This window comes from Berghia stephanieae, chromosome 1 (genome assembly GCF_034508935.2).
Source record: "Berghia stephanieae isolate SIO BIC M18660-M18661 chromosome 1, UCSD_Bste_1.3, whole genome shotgun sequence".
Lineage (NCBI taxonomy): Eukaryota > Metazoa > Mollusca > Gastropoda > Nudibranchia > Aeolidiidae > Berghia > Berghia stephanieae.
In genome coordinates, this window is record NC_088360.1 from 136,453,583 (window position 1) to 136,471,806 (window position 18,224).

Here is an 18,224-nt window from a genome sequence, read left to right on the forward strand (position 1 = left end):
GGTCAGGAACCCCACTCAGCTTTTCCCAATTCCACATCACCTCAGCTATAAATATTCTGGTTTCATTGAAATCACTCATCATTTAACCCAACAAGTAGCTATAAATATTAAATCAACGCATCTTTACTGGTGCATTTATTTTTCCCCCGTTAAGATCAATGCAATTTTAATGTAATGTGACCACTGGGCTATACAAGTTTTTAAGTAAAAGTTGAAAATGTGTACAATTTATATATATTAAAAACAGAATAGAAGCAGGAAAAAAAAAAGGCTCAAGCTCTTTTAAGAGCTGGAATTCAAAAGTGAGAAATGTTAGGCATGACAGTGTGTGTCATGGAATCCCCCCTTCCCCCCCCCCCCCCCCCCCCCCCCCCCCCCCCCAACAACTGTAGAAATTCTGATAGTTATAAGAAATGAACTTGTCAATTCGAAACCATTGTGATACAGAGCCATAAGCTAACACCATCTCACACCAGACAGACTGAATCTGTAACAGTATAGATTGGATTGATTCTTATTATGAATTGTTCATAATTCATATTTTAACATCGCTTAACATATTTAAATGGAAAGAGAAACCCATGGTTTGGTTCTCATTAGGCTTGTGAAAAAGTTCTATTTTTCTTCCCTCAAATTCATTCTCTACTTTGCTATGACAGAATACACAGCACAAGCAGAAAATTCAGAAAAAGTAAAGAGCGGGCACTTGTATCACAAATGATGAGAAGTAACGGGTATGAAGAAGTGCCAAATGAAAAACAGAGAAAAAAAATATCACGGTGTCAGAGCCAAACGTGGGATCCAACTGACATGGATCCCAAGCTTGGCTATGATACAGCAATATTTTTATTCTCTTTTTTCATAGGACACTTCGTCATACCCTATATTTCTCATCGTGCATGCACAACCAACATAAAATCATCCAAACATGGCAGTGTTGGTAGTTTTTTTTTTATGCTTAATAAAGAATGTAATAAATAAATAGGGTATAGCATAAAATCATGAGTGTTTTTTTGTCTAAAAAATTTCATGGAAAACCTATAGAGTATATATAATCAAGATCTGTAAAACGCTCTCTCGTCATATGGATCTGTGTAGTTATCGACATGGCCTTGACACAATAAATTCCTGATGTCTCTGAATAACTTGAGAGCAACACCCAATTTCTTGATTTTCAACATCCCACCAGCGGGTGGACCAATAATATCTGACCTTCGTAAAAGACCGAGTGCTATGCCATCGAGATCCTGAAAGTGGTAAAGGGGGGGGGAAAAATCACGTGTTTTGGGGATTTTCATTTTCATTTTAAGGAATTATAAATGGTTTTGTTTTTCTATTTTCAATTAATAAAAGAGTAAATGTGAAATAGAAAGATTGAAACTTAAATCCTTAAAACTCCACTTGAGGTGAGTATTCAGTAGTTAAACCTCTTAATATCTGAAACAGATTCACATGAAATCCATTCCTCTGCAAACTTAAACATCTTTAAATATTCACTTGCACCCCACACAATCCAAGACTATAACACTCTTCCTGAATCATGTATGAACACAAACAGATTTAGAGAACCTTCAAGCAAAGATTATCAAAATTCTTCAACCTAAACACCAAAAATGGATGTCACATTCAACAACTCTCTTCGCCCTCAAATACAAATACTTAGAATTGAGTCAACTTCAAGTAACATTCAGATTCAGAGATAAGCTATCTGGCCAGAATGAAAAAAAGTAAGTTTAATTCCATTACAAAAATGATAGGCTGGCAAGAGTAGTCCATCAGAACCATAAGGCCCATGGAGTTAGAGTTTATCCCGGTTGGTCAACCAAAGCAAACATGGCGACTAAGCATCAAGACCGAGTTGATGGCAGCTGGACAAAACCTGGGCCCAGATAAAGAAGACCTCTAAAAACCAAGTCAAATGGAAGAGTACTGTTGCAGCCCAATGTTCTACAAGGAATCAAGAGGTTTAAGTCAAAATAAGTCAAGTCTATAGCCCAGCACACCCAGTCACCGCATTGCTGATAACAAATCAGCAACGATTTCAAAAGATTGCTAAACATCAACTGCCGCATAACATCAACTATAGACCTCTACAACATCAGAGACATGGCATCAAACAGGTAGGAATAAAGATGCCTCTGCACAGCAATCATGAAGGCCGTTGAGGCTGCAAAGTTGGTGGACTGTGCCAGCAAACAGCTTTAAGTAAGTCAGTTTATAACGTGAAATGGATAATAGCAATTGCTTGCTATCCTTTAAATATGTCACTGGTCTATCGCAAAGTACTTTCTGCCAGATCTAACAGAACCAGTTACCCAATCACTGCTGGGAGGACAGAGAGGGGGTTGTGTGCCAGAAATACTTCTTGACTGCACCCAGGATCGATATTGGTCCCTTTGTGTGTGAAGCAAGTACTCTACCAACTCAAATATCAGGACCCCCAGCTGGCATAGAGACCTTCATAATTTAAAAATCAAAATAAAATTTTTTAAATGACGTTAATAATAATAATAATAATAATAATAAATAATAATAATAATAATAATAATAATATAATAATAATATAATAATAATAATAATAATAATAATAATAATAATAATAAATAATAATAATAATAATAATAATAATAATAATAATAATAATAATAATAATAATAATAATAATATAATAATAATAATAATAATAATAAATAATAATAATAATAATAATAATAATAATAATAATAATAATAATAATAATAATAATAATAATAATAATAACAATAATAAAAATAATAAAAATAAATTTATAGAGTGCCAATCTCCACCAAATATGTTCAATGGCGCTTTACAAGACATAGGTGACATGAGAATTTTAAGAAATTTAAATGTTACAATTTTAAGAAAATTAAATGTTATAACTGTAGATGATCTATGCTGATACAAATGTAATGGAATAGAGCATGACCTAGTCATGGTTATGCGATATACAAGTGCTATATATATATATTTATCATTATTATTATTATATAAAGACTGTGATTTTGAAATACCAAGGAAAGTTAGTCTAAAATATTCTGTCGTCAGTCTAAACTTGACGCACTTAATGGCAATTGGTAAAGACTGAGAGAGAATTCCAGATTGATGGTGCCGCAAAGTAAAATGTAAATTCCGAGAATTTTGTTTTAGACATTTTCCTTTCTAAAGCGATGTTTTGTGAGGAGCAGAGAGCACGCTATAGCCTATACTCTGATATCAATGACTATAAAAAAAAAGAGAATAAATAATCAGGTAAAACCTTACGTTTTCTATCATTTGCTTGGATTCTTCTTCATAGCCTTGGTCAAAGAAGTGGTTTGCAACTTGTTGTGATGTCCACATGCTGACATCAGGCAGGAGAGGTGGTTCACTTATGACATCTTCATTGTCGTTGTCATCTTGATAAACTGACGACTGCTCTGAGAGTAAACCTGTACCGTGATTTAAAAAAAATAAAAAATTAAAAAAATTATATATATATATATATATTATATATATATATATATATATATATATATATATATATATATATATATATATAATATAATATAAATGTAAATTTTCACTCACATTATTCTTGCCAAGACGATTCGTTTCAGTGTTCCCACCTCATCAGTCGGCATAATCCATTTGTAAGAAATGTCCGTAGAAAACTCCAAATTAACGTTGTTTCGCTGCCTAGTGGTGACTAGTTTTGATGTGTAGTGTGATGTGCTCTCGTGTTTATATGATGAGTGTCTGTGTGTATGTGTGTGTGTGTGTATGTGTGTGTGTGCGTGTAGTGTGTGTGTGTTGTGTGTACATGTGTGTATGATATTGTAGTGGAATGTGGTGCGGCGGGGGGGGGGGGGGGGGTAGGGAAGAGGGGGAGGGAGGGTATAATGGGGTTGGGAGGGGGGAAAAAAAAAAAAAAAAAGGGGGGGGAGGAAAGGGGGGGGGGGAAGGGTTATTTGGCCTTTTCCATAACACACGAAAGTAAAGCAAAAAGCACCAAATTAGCAATGCACTATTGGGAACAAATAAACACACAAAAAACACCAACAATAACCTGGGAGGTCGTCAAGCAAAGCAGCCCCTACAGATGCGGTGCCAGAAAATGCAATTTATGCCTGACAGAGAAACTGGAGATTTTACTACACAACCACAGAAACAATAGCACCTTAAACAAAAGATCTGAACTGATGACAATGTGCAGACACTCTAACAAATTCAAGCTCAAAACGCAAAAGGCCAAATAACCCTCCCCCCCCCCCTTTTTTTTTTTTCCCCCCTCCCGACCCCAATATACCCTCCCACCCCCCCCCCCCCCCCCCCCCCCGCCGCCACCACATTCCACTACAATATCATACACACATGTACACACAACACACAACACACCTACACGCACACACACACATACACACAGACACTCATAATATAAACACGAGAGCACATCACACTACACATCAAAACTAGTCACCACTAGGCAGCGAAACAACGTTAATTTGGAGTTTTCTACGGACATTTCTTACAAATGGATTATGCCGACTGATGAGGTGGGAACACTGAAACGAATCGTCTTGGCAAGAATAATGTGAGTGAAAATTTACATTTATATATTAGCTCTAACCACCATTATCGAGCACTTTCGTACCTACAAGTACCCACCAACACCAATCTATAAATATATATATATATATATATATATATTCTTCTTCTAGGTTCCATGCCTGGTCCAGGCTTCGGATACTGCATGAATTATCTCTCTCCATTCCTCCCTGTCTCTTGCTTTTTCAAACAGCTCTTGGATTGTTAGGTTGGTGAAGCCCTTCAGTTGGTCTATGAGTGTTTTTCTTTGTCTCCCCCGGGCGCGTTTACCAGGTATTTTTCCACAACTTGCCAGGTATTCATTCTTATCTTTCCTTACTATGTGTCCGAAAAAGGATAGTTGTCGATCCACTATTAAGGGCATTAGTTTCCTTTGTTGGTATGTTTGTTTTAGCACTTCTTCGTTCGTTTTGTGTGTGGTATACGATATTCTCTGCATCCTTCTCAAGCACCACATTTCAAAAGCTTCAATGTTCTTTTGTGTTTCTGCATTTGTAGTCCAGCTTTCGCATCCGTAGAACAAGATTGGCCACACGTAGCACTTCAAGACTCGGAATCTAATCCCGAACGACATCTGTTTGTTTTTCAAAATGTTTCCCAGGTCCATGAAGGCCTGTTTGGCTTGAGTTATTCTTGCTCGTATGTCTCGGTTACATCTTCCATCTGTTGTCACAATTGAACCTAGGTATTTAAAACTTTCTACGTTGGTAAGCTGCTCGCCGTGAATCGTTATATTGCAGGTGTTGTTGTTTTCGGGGTTTTTCTGTATTACCATGCATTCTGTTTTGGTGATATTCACTTCCATTCCCTTGGCTTCACTATCTACTACCACTTTGTCAACAATCTTTTGAAGTTGGATTTCTGATGTTGCAATGAGTACCGTATCGTCTGCGTATCTTATATTATTTATGTTGTGACCTCCTACTTTTATTCCCTCCATATTATTTATGCCCCTCATGATTGTTTCTTGGTATAGATTAAACAGATCTGGTGAGGCAACACACCCTTGACGGACTCCTTTCTTAATAGGAATGGAATTTCCTGTAGAGTTTCCGATTTTGATAGATGCCTGCTGGGTGTAGTATAATGTTTGCATGAGTCTGAGGTCTTTCTCATCAGCGCCAATGGAGTGCAGTTATATATATATATATATATATATATATATATATTATATATATATATATATATATATATATATATATATATATATATATATATTATATATATATATATATATATATATATATAAGATTAGAGAAAAACTGACATAAGAAGATTTAAAAAGTCAAAGATTGAAAGAAAAAAAAAGTACACCATTTTTTAATAATTTTCATTATACCGCAATATCCACTAAATGTACTCAAAGCGCTTTACAACAACATGTAAGATGTAGAATGAGACATGATGCCTGTTAGGTGATATTACAATTTTCTCTGTTAGCAACAACGTTGTTAACGGTCAGGTATTCATTTTACACATGAGTACTGTGAGAGAATGTGAGTAAAAAGCCTTTTCCAAGGACTCAACTATGCGCCAAGCGAGGCTTGAACCCAGAACCTTCCAATCAGAAAGCGAGTGTCATATCACAATACCACATAGCTGCAAATTTCTCCACAATCCAATTTTGATTTAAGGTAGGATTGTTTCCCTTATAAAGATTCCAAATTGTGACCCTTGGCCTAAAAATGGCACAGGTGTAATAAAATTTAAAATGTAATATAACATTGATGCCATTATTAAACTCAAGTAAAAAATGTAAGCAATGAAAATAATTTAGAATGTAAACAAGGTTGACAGAATGATAGCCATGACAACTAAATCAACTTTACCATTTTGTTTCTCTTCAACAATATTACTCTCATTATCATCGTCATCATCATTATTATTTTTATCATCATCATCATCATCTTGAGCACAATGTTCATTTCCCTGAGAGAGTAGTTTTTTGGGTCGACCTCTTTTCTTCTTCAAGTCAAACTTGAAACTGGTTAAAGTAATTGAATAAATAAAATCAGTTCAAATAAAATCATCAAAAATAAAAGAAAAAACATATATGGACATATCTAAAGAATCAAAATTTGAAAAAAACAAAAAAAATTCTGCAAAACTTTATTATTAAATATTACATCAAAACATTATGTATGGGATCCTAAATACCAATTGGTTACAGCAAATGCTCACACTACAAAATAGAACTTATCAGCGCAATTCACATCAGCTACAACAAAGTCCACAGGGTCGGAGGTCAATATTCATAAAAACAAAGGTTTCGAGGTTTTGTTGGATCTGGGTGCACGAAATCTAATAGTTACATTACAAATTTGGTATTAATACAATACTATCTTATGACCTCTCTTTCAGTTTTGACCAGAGTACAATGTGAATTTCAATTTAAAAAAAGATCAATTATTGAAATGCAATCTGATAGGGACTCATTTCAGAGTTGTTGATTTTCCATCATAGTTTGAGAAAGAATTGCATACAGGTTTGGAATTTTCTTGCCTCGCAAATGTCTCGATGATAAAAAAAATCAACTTAATCCTCAGTGCAAGCGGTGAGTCACACAAATATAATCTACAGTTGTTTTTTTCTGTTTTAAATCTTTTGTTTGTTTTTGTTTTTAAGGGCTTTACAGCGGTTGAAACATATTTAGGTTATATCAGCGCCAGTAATAAGGAAGAAAATGGGATGTAAAAAGTTCTAGTATACAATTAAATCATCAAAGTAAGACAAAGGGGAACTGGGAACAAATAGGGATCAGATGTAAATTCCAAGAGCATACCACCAATGTACTTAGTTTGAGATCACCAATAAGTCTCATCTGGACACAAGCATGGCCCCCACTAAGAGGAATACACTCAAATGTTTACATTATAAATTATAACAAATATAATAATACATAACAGAGAGATGATTTACAAGGAAAAAAATATCATCTCCCAAAACAATAACTATGCATTTGACTGTTTCCCTCCCAGCCAGGACTCTGACCGGGCCAGGACAAAACCAAGCAATCTCATTCCAAGACAAAGACAGAATGCAAGTTGGAAAACAGATATAGGGGGATAGAAGACACCATAAGTACCTCCCTGCCCACTATGGGAGGTAGGAACCCCACCCAGTTTTAATCTTTGCAAGTTCTAATCTTATGTTAATATTGAATAACAATATTCATTAAAAAAAAAAAAAAAAAAAAACAAAAAAAAACAAATACCTTTGCTCTAAATTTGTTTCCGATTTTTCCGATACAGGAGAATCCAGAGGTGTGGGAAAACTGTATTCTTTAGAAGTGCCTATAAAATAGGGGGGAAAATAGTAAAACATTAAAAATAAATAAAATACTAATGTAGGAATATTTTCATAATTATCAATTTTTGTTTGTTGAGACAAAAACAATATGACTATGCCATACTGTCCGACCCCATCTGACTTGCATTCCTCATGGCAAAGAGCCAGTGGAATACTTAGTCGTCTCATAATGTTTTGTTTTTTTAATTATTTTTTTAAAAAGAAATTAAATCCTCAATTTTATGGAAGAAATCTATAATAGAATGGGATAAATCAAATATTGTTTATCAAAGCTCACAATAAACAAAGAAATTATTTATTCACACATACACACACACACACACACACACACACACACACACACACACACACACAAAACCCAACAAAACATAGTGTAGATCATTATTAAACAAGTTACAAATGTGGTCATACAAAGTGGAAAAATACCGGAATTAGTGACTTACAATTACAAGAGAACTTGGATTAAAAATATTTAAAAAGGACCAATATTTTTGGTTTCAATGTATTTTCTTTCCAAAAGTCAAATTCTAAAATAGCAATAGACTTGGAGTATGTTATTCAATAAAAAGCACTTTCCTCCACACCAGTGAAGTGTGAACGAATTCTTCAAAAAAAAGAATGAAGGTCTAGAGCTTTTTGAAAAAAATGTTTAACTTGAGCTTTTATATAGCGCAATATCCATTAAACCTGCTCAAAGCAATTTACATGGGGTCCCTGACCAACAGCAACACGTACATGTAGAACGAGACATGACGCCTGTTAGGCGATATTGCAATTTTTTTACGACAGAGACAGAGCTGTTCACGGCCAGTTACTCATTTTACACCTGAGTATGGTGAGAGAATATGAGTAAAGAGCCTTTTCCAAGGACTCAACTATGTGCCGAGCGAGGCTCGAACCCAGGACCTTCTGATCTGAAAGCTTGTGTCACATCACAAGACCGCATAGCCGCTAGACTCTAATTTTAATGTAAATGCAAGTATCATCAAACTAAAACACACTCTCTTCCTGACATGATTTTCAAGCCAAAGTTTCTAAAGTGTAAATGAATCTGCTGATCAATGAGACATGAATTAAAGAAAATTAAAGAAACAAGATTCTGTATACACGACGCTTGGAAAATAAATACTTACCAACACTTGCAGATGTAAATCTGGATTTTGATTTAGTCGGAAGTTCCATCTCAAAATCAGGTCCATGATTCTTCAGAATTCTCTGCGAGCAAAAATGTGAAAGAACGTCATTAGGTTTGATTGAAACAGTATCCACCATTAGCTTATTGGAGTCCATATACACAGCTCAGTTGGTAGAACACTCACCTCAAATGTATAAGGACCTGTATCAATCCTGGGTGTAGATGAGATTATTTCTGACCTTCTTGTCAACCAAGCAGTGATTGAGAGTGTCTGACACTGTAAGATCTAGCAAAAGCACTTTACTGTAGAATAATATCGTATAAATTACTACTTTCAAAGATTTTTATACAGAAAAGACACATAGAAAAGATGTGCTGATCACTTCTCTGCCATCGATCTGGTATTTCAGTAATGTATGGTTTCATTTGGGTGTTTTGTTTTGTTGTCTGAAGAAGGGTTTTGAGCCTGATACATCCCCGGTTTTGTTCTTTTTCAAAGCTGTTATATTCATTTGTTTATTACTTTTTACAGTCCACAACTTTGAGCAGCCTCGTATCACTATAGACTATAGTAAAAGGGTAGCAAGAAATTGCTTTGTCTGTGGTTCCCTTTTGTTTTCCATGACAGAAACTGGGCATAGGTATAAAAACTCTGGCAGACTACTTGTTTTAGCTATATTGGGTTATTGCTTCTATCTATTCTTGAACTGGTATGAACATGATGCGACTTGTTGCTACTACAACTATCACTATAACTAGTATAACCATGATTATGCACAATTATCATCATCATCATCGTTATCATAATTGTCATCATCAGACTACTATTATTATTATTATTATTATTATTATTATTATTATTATTATTATTATTATTATTATTATTATTATTATTATTATTATTTATTTCATTACTATTATTATCATTATCACTTTTATTGAGTTCTTTTTAATAATAAAAAGATTTGAATATATGAATTATATGAAACAAAATAAATGAATTTCAATAAATAAAGAGCAGTTCAACCAAATTACACTTACGTAATTTGATTATGTTTGATCTTTTCTCTAACTTCCAGTCCACTTTTACAACTATTCGAAAAAGACAATTACCCCATTCAGAGATTGTGACAAGCAATTTTCACATTTCATGTCTTGCTACATAAATCAGGATAACTAATGATATTCATGGGCCTAGTGGCTCTTAACAACTACTGTAATCCATGACACAATTGCCAACAACATATTTTTTAAAAATCAATCTTAATTCCTAAAATCAATTTACTTTTAATGGCACAGGCAATGACTGATCCAAAAATAAGAACAAATTGATCTGTTTTCACTCACTCACTAACAAAAAAAAAAAAAAAAGGTAGAGCTGAAATAGAAAGTCAGGGCCGATGTTAGTGCCATTAATTCCCGAGACAAAATAGAGAGCAAGCATTGGTAAAAGATAAAGATACACACTTTTTTCAGATTTATAATTCCTAAGGCACTTAAAGTTCACATAATTCGCTTAGAAGATTGTATAATTTAGAATGGACCGCAATGTTTGATCCCATTTTACTTTGTTGAAAACTTTTCGAGTTTGAGTGGTCCTCTTCCAACGGAGGTAGATCAGTTAGTGCTATCTAGTTGTCATGTCAATCCAGTGGCTCTCTTTTTCGCCAGAGCTCAACCCGACCCTTTCTTTATACCTCCTGTGAGGTAATAAAGACTGAAGGTGCTGCCTTATATTGCGGTAAGGGGCCTGTTTCTCAATGACTCAAATGACCTTGCTGTGTCTCCATGATCTGCCTTTTCCTTGGCAATTTTACATGAGCTTAGGACATGTTAAGTTGTTTGTCCTCGATGCACAAAGGACAATGTTGAAGATCCTCTTTCCTCACACTATCAAATTAGATTGTGATGGTAAGAGGTCATACAAAGGTCTCAAAAGATAACTGACACAGAAATGCAAGTCGAATCAATCTTCTTGCATTCTTGATGAAAACAAAAAGGCTTATTATGGTTGTATTCTGTCAAAATAATGAGAATAGTTATTCTTTGATCAATAACACCACCTGTAAAAGATTTCATGTCATTAAAACTGTCTCTTGTACTTTGTGAGAAGATTGTTTACTTAGATTTCTCCTGACTTATAAAATCGATAAGATCAACTAATTAAACATTTTTAAATGACATATATAGCATTATGACCAACTTAAATGAACCCCATGAAAAATAACTTTACCAACTCTGGTCATCCTCTATGATGAGATTACTTCCATACAAAGTAAATTTACCTTTCTTTTCGATGGTGGTCGAAGAGAGACTACAGTGGTCTTGTTGTTTTGTTTTGATGGCATCTTTAAGAGAGGTGGCATATTGTGTTTTATTTCAACTTGGTTGTCACAGGTTTCTCCTTCATTTTTTAATTTTGCCTTTACAGTATGATTAGAATTAGAGATGGGTGCTTTAGATTTAGAGATCTTGAAGTCATTAGTTTCCCCAGCCACGGAAAATAAAATTCCCTTCTCATTCCTTTTTTCAAGTATGAAGCCTGACTTCACTAAATTCTCTAGAAATGTCAAAAGTAAAGAGTTGTCATCATTCCTAATACTTGTACACAAAGCCGAACTGTTGCTCGAAATGTTGTCTTTCATCCAATTTTGAATGTCTTCAAGTTTAGACCCACTTCCTTCCTTTTGTTCCGTCTCATATATAGCACTCCTGATGAAATTGAAATCATCTTCTGTAGAGTATAAGTTATAATCCAACTGGAATAATTGAGGGTTGTCATAGTCATTACTTCCCGAACTATTGCCTTTTTTAGATCGTAGGTCGTCTAGATTAGAGGGTATTGTCTTTGAGTTTACAGAATAAAAGACAGCATTGTTAATTTCCACTTTTTTCAAATAACCATTGCGAACTTCATTTTCTATGGCATCCCTTAAAGCAGCCCCTGATAAGAAGCATTTATCTTCGTTGTTGTGGCTTAGCCATTCCTCTATTTCCGTGGCAGAAACACCCGTGCCTTTTCGGTCATCAACTGTGGACAATTTTGATTTGATTGCTTTGACGAAACGTTTCAACATTCGTTTGGAGTTCAATATTTGACCCCCGAGTTTCCCTTTCTTCCATTTAGAAACATCCCTGTAACTTGTATTGTTTTTATAAACAGCTTTAACGACAATTCCACTCTCAACTAGGGAGTCTAGGATTTGACGCGTTTGTGCGATTGTAAGTTGATGTTTTCGTTTCATGCGTAGACTGATACGAGAAAAGTCCGGCCGTGCTTTCCGACGTTTCAAGTGATTGATAGCTTCAAGTATCCACTCCTTTTCATTTTGTGAAAACATTTTCCTTTTGTCTGTACTTACAGTTGTTTTTTCTAATATAAATAGGGCACCATATAATATTTAAGACAAAGAATAAAAGTTATTTCCAAGTGAGCGCGCAGCTTTCACATCATTGAAGCCGTCCTACTTTCAACATTTTCTTTTTTTCCCCCAACACGCATGCGTTGCGCCCTCACGCCCTTGTATGGCATCCTGGGTAAGGGGAGGGTTGGATGTGGATGAACGACTCAGAAATCGTGGGGTGAGCAAAGGGTGACATGCACTTCTTTGCAGGTCTGGTAACCAAATTTCATACGGGGCTCATTACTGAAATGGAAATCTCAAAAATAAAATATTATGCATTATAAGAGAGTTAACTAGGCTTTTAAGTGATGTCAGACCTACCCGTCGGCGAAAATATAAATTTTATATTTTTTTTTACTAAAGATAAAAGGAAAAAGTATAAGGGTGATTCGCTACATAACTCTTTGGAAGGAGTCTTTGAGAGAAATTTATCATGAAATTCCCCCTTTTCTTATCCAAGGAAAAGCTGGAATAAACAAGGCGCAACACCGCATTTTTTAACGAAGCAATCCTTACTATGATGTTATATGGTTTAATTTTAATTGAGCTTTTATATAGTGCAATATCCACTCAACATGCTCAAAGCGCTTTACAAGATGTCCCTGGCCAAGAGCAATACCGTGTAGGACGTGACATGACGCCTGTTAGGCGATACCTATTACATTTTTTTCGGACAGAGACAACGCTGTAAACGGCCATGTACTCATTTTACACCTGAGTACGGTGAGTGAATGTGAGTAAAGAGTCTTTTCCAAGGACTCAACTATGCGCGAGCGAGGCTCGAACCCAGGACCTTCCGATCCGAAAGCGAGTGTCATACCACAAGACCACATAGCCGCACAATAATAATAATAATAATAATAATAATAATATAATAATAATAATATAAATAATAATAATAATAATAATAATAATAATAATATTAATAATAATAATAAAATAATAATAATAAAGTGGGATCCTTTTTATATAAATTCTGGTTATAAACGCAATCCAGCAATAAGCACGCTAAAACCTCGAACGTTTTACTAATATAGATGTACTCATTTATAAGCAAAAAGCACGCTCACCCAAATGGACTCTTGTTATAAAAATGCTCATGTTTTGTTTTGTTTTGCTTTGTATTTTTTGTTTGTTTGTTTGTTGTTTTTTTCAACCAAGTTTGTTTGACTTTTGTTTTGTTTTTTTTTTTGTTTTGTTTTTTTTTTTTTGTTTTTTTTATGTTGTAACAAAAAAAGACCGTTATCAGTAAACGACATTGCTTAGTGAAAATATCGAAATGCTCTGCGGATATTAACCACACCCATCAACGTGTACATATTTAATTTATGCATGTCTGACCTCCGAACTCACTTATGGTTCTAGTTTAACAAAGTTGTAAAGGGCAATATTTTAATTCATTTTTTAAATTTTTTTATTTATTCTATTATTATTATTATTATTATTATTATTATTATTATTATTATTATTATTATTATTATTAATTATTATTATTATATTATTATTATAGATTTCCAATACAGCAATGAGACTATAAGTATAAGGAATTGGGTACACCCATCTATTCAGTCAGTTATCAAGCATGACTCATACCAAGTATATTGATTAACACCTTTGGTATCTGTCCCTTATCAACTTATCAAATTAAATTAATGAAAAGTGTTTGTCAAGACCTTGAATGTTAATACAGGGTCCATGTGATTGGCAGGTGTCACCCGCTACTTTTCTTCCTTTCTGCAATCTAGACTCTAGGTAATGTTTGTTAAAATCGTAGATTGTAATAACCGGAGTGTCTATTCGTCCTTACAGTGCCAGTTAATTAACCGAACCCATCAATATCCCCATTCTCATCTTAGGGTAAACTTACTAACGGTGTATAGTGAAATTAATTGCTATACAGCCAACTTTTCCAGCTCCCCCTAAAAATGACGGTGTAGCAAGATTTACTGTGTAGGCCAATGGAAATGAGGTAGGCGCAAACAAAAAAAAAAAAACAAAAAAAAAAAAAGACAATGTTTATGTAATGTAAGCAACCTATTCGCCCTTTACCGCATAACCTAGGTACACGCCTCTTCGTCTTTTTCGATGTTTCGAATAATTTGAGCTTTTTTTTTAGATTTTATATAGCGCAATATCCACTAAGCATGCTCAAAGCGCTTTACAGGGGGTCACTGGTTAACAGCAACATTTAACATTTAGGACAGGACATGACGTCTATTGGGCGATATTACCCCAAAAAAATTTCGGACAGAGACAACGCTGTTAGCGGCCAGGTACCTACTCATTTTTACTCACCTGGGTAATGTGAGAGAATGTGAGTAAAGAGCCTTTTCCAAGGACTCAAATATGCGCCGAGTGAGGCTCGAACCCATGACCTTCCGCACCAAAAGCGAGTGTCATACCACTAGACCACATAGCCGCACATAATATCAAGGCTCATCACAGAACACGAAGGTATAATATAAATATGCACACACACACACACACACACACACACACACACACACACATATATATAATATATATATATATATATATATATATATATATATATATATATATATATACTCGTAATAGGGGCTTAAGAAACACAATCATTGGGCCTAGGGCCGCGTGTCCATTTGCACGGAAACGACCCATAAATGACTCGACTTTTTGTTGGGCCGGCAAAATCTGGTCAGGTCGATTGTTATAGCCGTGTCCACTAAGAGAGAAATGACACAGTCCGTTTGTTGGTTGACAGTAGTAGTAGTAGTAGTAGTAGTAGTAGTAGTAGTAGTAGTAGTAGTAGTAGTAGTAGTAGTAGTAGTAGTAGTAGTTTTTGTTGTTGTTGTTGTATGAAGAGGAGGAGGAGGAGGAGGAGGAGGGGGGGGGGAGGAGGAAGCGGAGGAGGAGAATGTGGGGAGGGGTGTGTGGAGGAGAATGAAGAGAGAGCGGAATTAAGAGCAGGAGAAGAAGAGATGATAGTGATAGTAGAAAAAAAAAAAAGAAAGGCGAAATAGTTTGCTGTTGGGTTTCATTGGCTATATCATCCCACAATGTGGTTTAAAACCAAATTCAATTCACGAACAAAATACATTTATTTGCATCCTAATATTAAGCTGCCCGAAGCTGTGGACTGTAAAAAGGAATAAACAAGAATTAATATTATAAAAGTTTCAAAATATCACACAAGGAACGTTTCGGGCTGAAGGCCCCTCTTCATTCAATAACAAAAACAATAAAAGCACAATAAATTACGTCACTTAAAAAACAAAAAAAAAAAAAAAAAAAAAAAAAAAAAACAAAAAAACAAAAAAAAAACAGATAGATGGCAAAGAAATCACTTTGCAAACCCTTTCTGAAACTAATATGTAGTAATAGGATCTTGAAGTGTAAACAAAAAGAAGCATTCGCTTGGTCACTAAGCATGTGCGGAATAGAGCGGGATATTAATATTAAACTGTGCTTAAAATTTGGTACGATTAAAAAAAAAAAATTAAAATATAAAAATATGAAGAGTAGAATAAAAATGTGTCAAATGTATCAGTTGAAATAATCCAATAAGGATTTTATTAAGTATTCCAAATTATTTCTATCATCTCTGTCGGCTTTTCTCTCTTCATTTGGCAACCAACTCACACCCCTATTCTAAATTCATTCACACACTCTCTCGCAAAACTTCATGCGCAACAATCAACAAATCGCACATATAATAAGCTTGTATCTAAACAATATATACATTTACTAAGTTTTCGTCACCCATCTTCTTTATTTTGAATGAAAGGAGAATAGCAGTCAGTCGTCGCAAAGGAAACATGACTTCACAAGGTGTATGTAAGCCTAAAGAATAAAAAGGGATTGACAATGAATTCGATTTAAAAAAAAAAAAAAAAAAAAACAGAAAAAAAAACCTAAAAAAAGCTGTCACAATGTCAATATTGAATAAATAAAAAATACAGAAACCAAATGAAATTTTAAAATGGTAAAAACGTAGTAAACATTGACGCCTGACCAATTTTGAGGTGCTGTGTTCAACTCAGATATTAGTTTTTGTTTTTTTTATTAATGTTTTCCAAAATTTTATAGGGATATTGGTTGGTAACTCGTCCCTACGATCCGACCAAAATAGATTATGAACTATTTCGAGCGTCAACGCGGTAGTTCGCTATAGATGAGTCGTTTAATAGTTAAGATCGGCGCCTGTGGACATGGGTAATCTCTCGTCAGGGTTGCCAGATTTATTTTTCAACAAAATGCCAGGGAAGACTCAAAAAATGCCATAACACTCAAAAAAATGCCAAAGTCTGTTGACTCCCACCCCCACTAAGAAAACTACTCACTTTTGATAGACAATTTACTATCATATCCTGGTGGCTTGCTTGTTTTCTTTTCTTTTTTTTTTTTGAATTATACTAAATTTCCTGTTGGGGTAATGAAATAATTAAGAAAAGGTGTCATTTGAAGTATAATATACAAGAAAAGAAAATGCCAAATGAAAATGCCAAATGCCAAATGATTTTTCTAATGCCAAACGGTTTTCAAAAATGCCAGATTTTTGGAATCTGGCATTTAAAATGCCAAACTGGCAACCCTGTCTCTCGTTCCGAACAACTGCCGGACTTTTGGTCGGTTCGTTTCCAGTTTCCGGTGTACACGAGCCTTACGGGACCTAAGGTACCTACCAATCGTTGACATAAGAGAAGAAGAGTTGAAATCATCATCATGAATTAGTGATGGGCCTTAATCGACTTTGCTCTTAATCGATACCTAAAATAGTTTCTAGTATCTGTCGAATACGGATCTTATTCAATTTTATGTAAAGGAAACAAGAACACTGGCATAAAACTGACGTGACGATAATAGTTGCAATTTTATGACCCGTCGTATCAAAACGGTATCATGTCGGGGATTAACTTGAAGCTAAAAAGTCAAATTAAAGTTAAACTGGTCAAAATTATGATTTTTGTTGTTGTTGTTGCTATTTAGCATACTAAAATATGATATTCAATCTCCTCAATGGAACGTACATTCTCATCCCAAGTCTGATATTTCTGGCTATGAATTCAATTTTGAGCATCCTTATCATCCCGACATAACTTGTTTTGAGACGAGGGGGCACATTTAAGTACACGTTGGTATAAAACACATTGCAGTTATAATGGTTTGGCTACCCCCCCCCCCCTTTTTTTTTTTTTATTTATTATCATTATATTGAAAAATTGACCCACCACGCCAGCGCCCTCTCTTGAGATCCATTCCCAAAACCTTTGATTTAATTTTGAGATTATAAACTTTGTTTGTTTTACGTGAAAAAAAAATGCTCATAACCATTTTTATATCCCAGCTACAAGAATATATAGGACTTCTCACATGGTCAATTTCATTCCCCCGACATTCACCAAAGACCTCGGAAAATTCTCATTTTACCCCAGAACCATCACAGATTGGAACGATTTACCAACGGGAAGTTACATCTGCACCGCTTTAGATTTATTTACAGAGCTTCTAGATCACTGTTGAACTTTCAACTTAATGTTATTGTTCATATCAAAATCTTCAGGAGTGAAGGTGGACATCAAAGGAAGATTCAGATTAAGATTGTTCTCTTATTTTACTTTTTTTTTTTTTATTTATTCATTTATTTATTTTATTTTTTTTGGAGAAACAATAATTTATGGACAGTGTCTGGAGTAAACCTTGAGCGTTCCGATCAAAAAGAATCTCTCGTTTTGAATCTTTAAGATCCAATTTTGATGCATGGAAGTTCCTTATTGTGTATCCGTCTTTAC

General features: G+C 34.7%; 1 protein-coding gene across 1 annotated transcript; it reads right to left on the minus strand.

Moving 5' to 3' along the window:
* Positions 1-912: 912 nt before the first annotated feature.
* LOC144963291 (uncharacterized) lies at positions 913-12,542 on the minus strand. Its single transcript, XM_078897181.1, has 6 exons — positions 11,335-12,542; positions 9,048-9,129; positions 7,820-7,898; positions 6,435-6,589; positions 3,283-3,449; positions 913-1,247 (listed from the first exon to the last, which is right to left on the minus strand). The coding sequence occupies exons 1-6, from the start codon at positions 12,388-12,390 to the stop codon at positions 1,056-1,058; spliced, it is 1,731 nt and encodes a 576-aa protein (XP_078753307.1). The 5' UTR covers positions 12,391-12,542; the 3' UTR covers positions 913-1,055.
* Between the last annotated feature and the right edge of the window lie 5,682 nt (positions 12,543-18,224).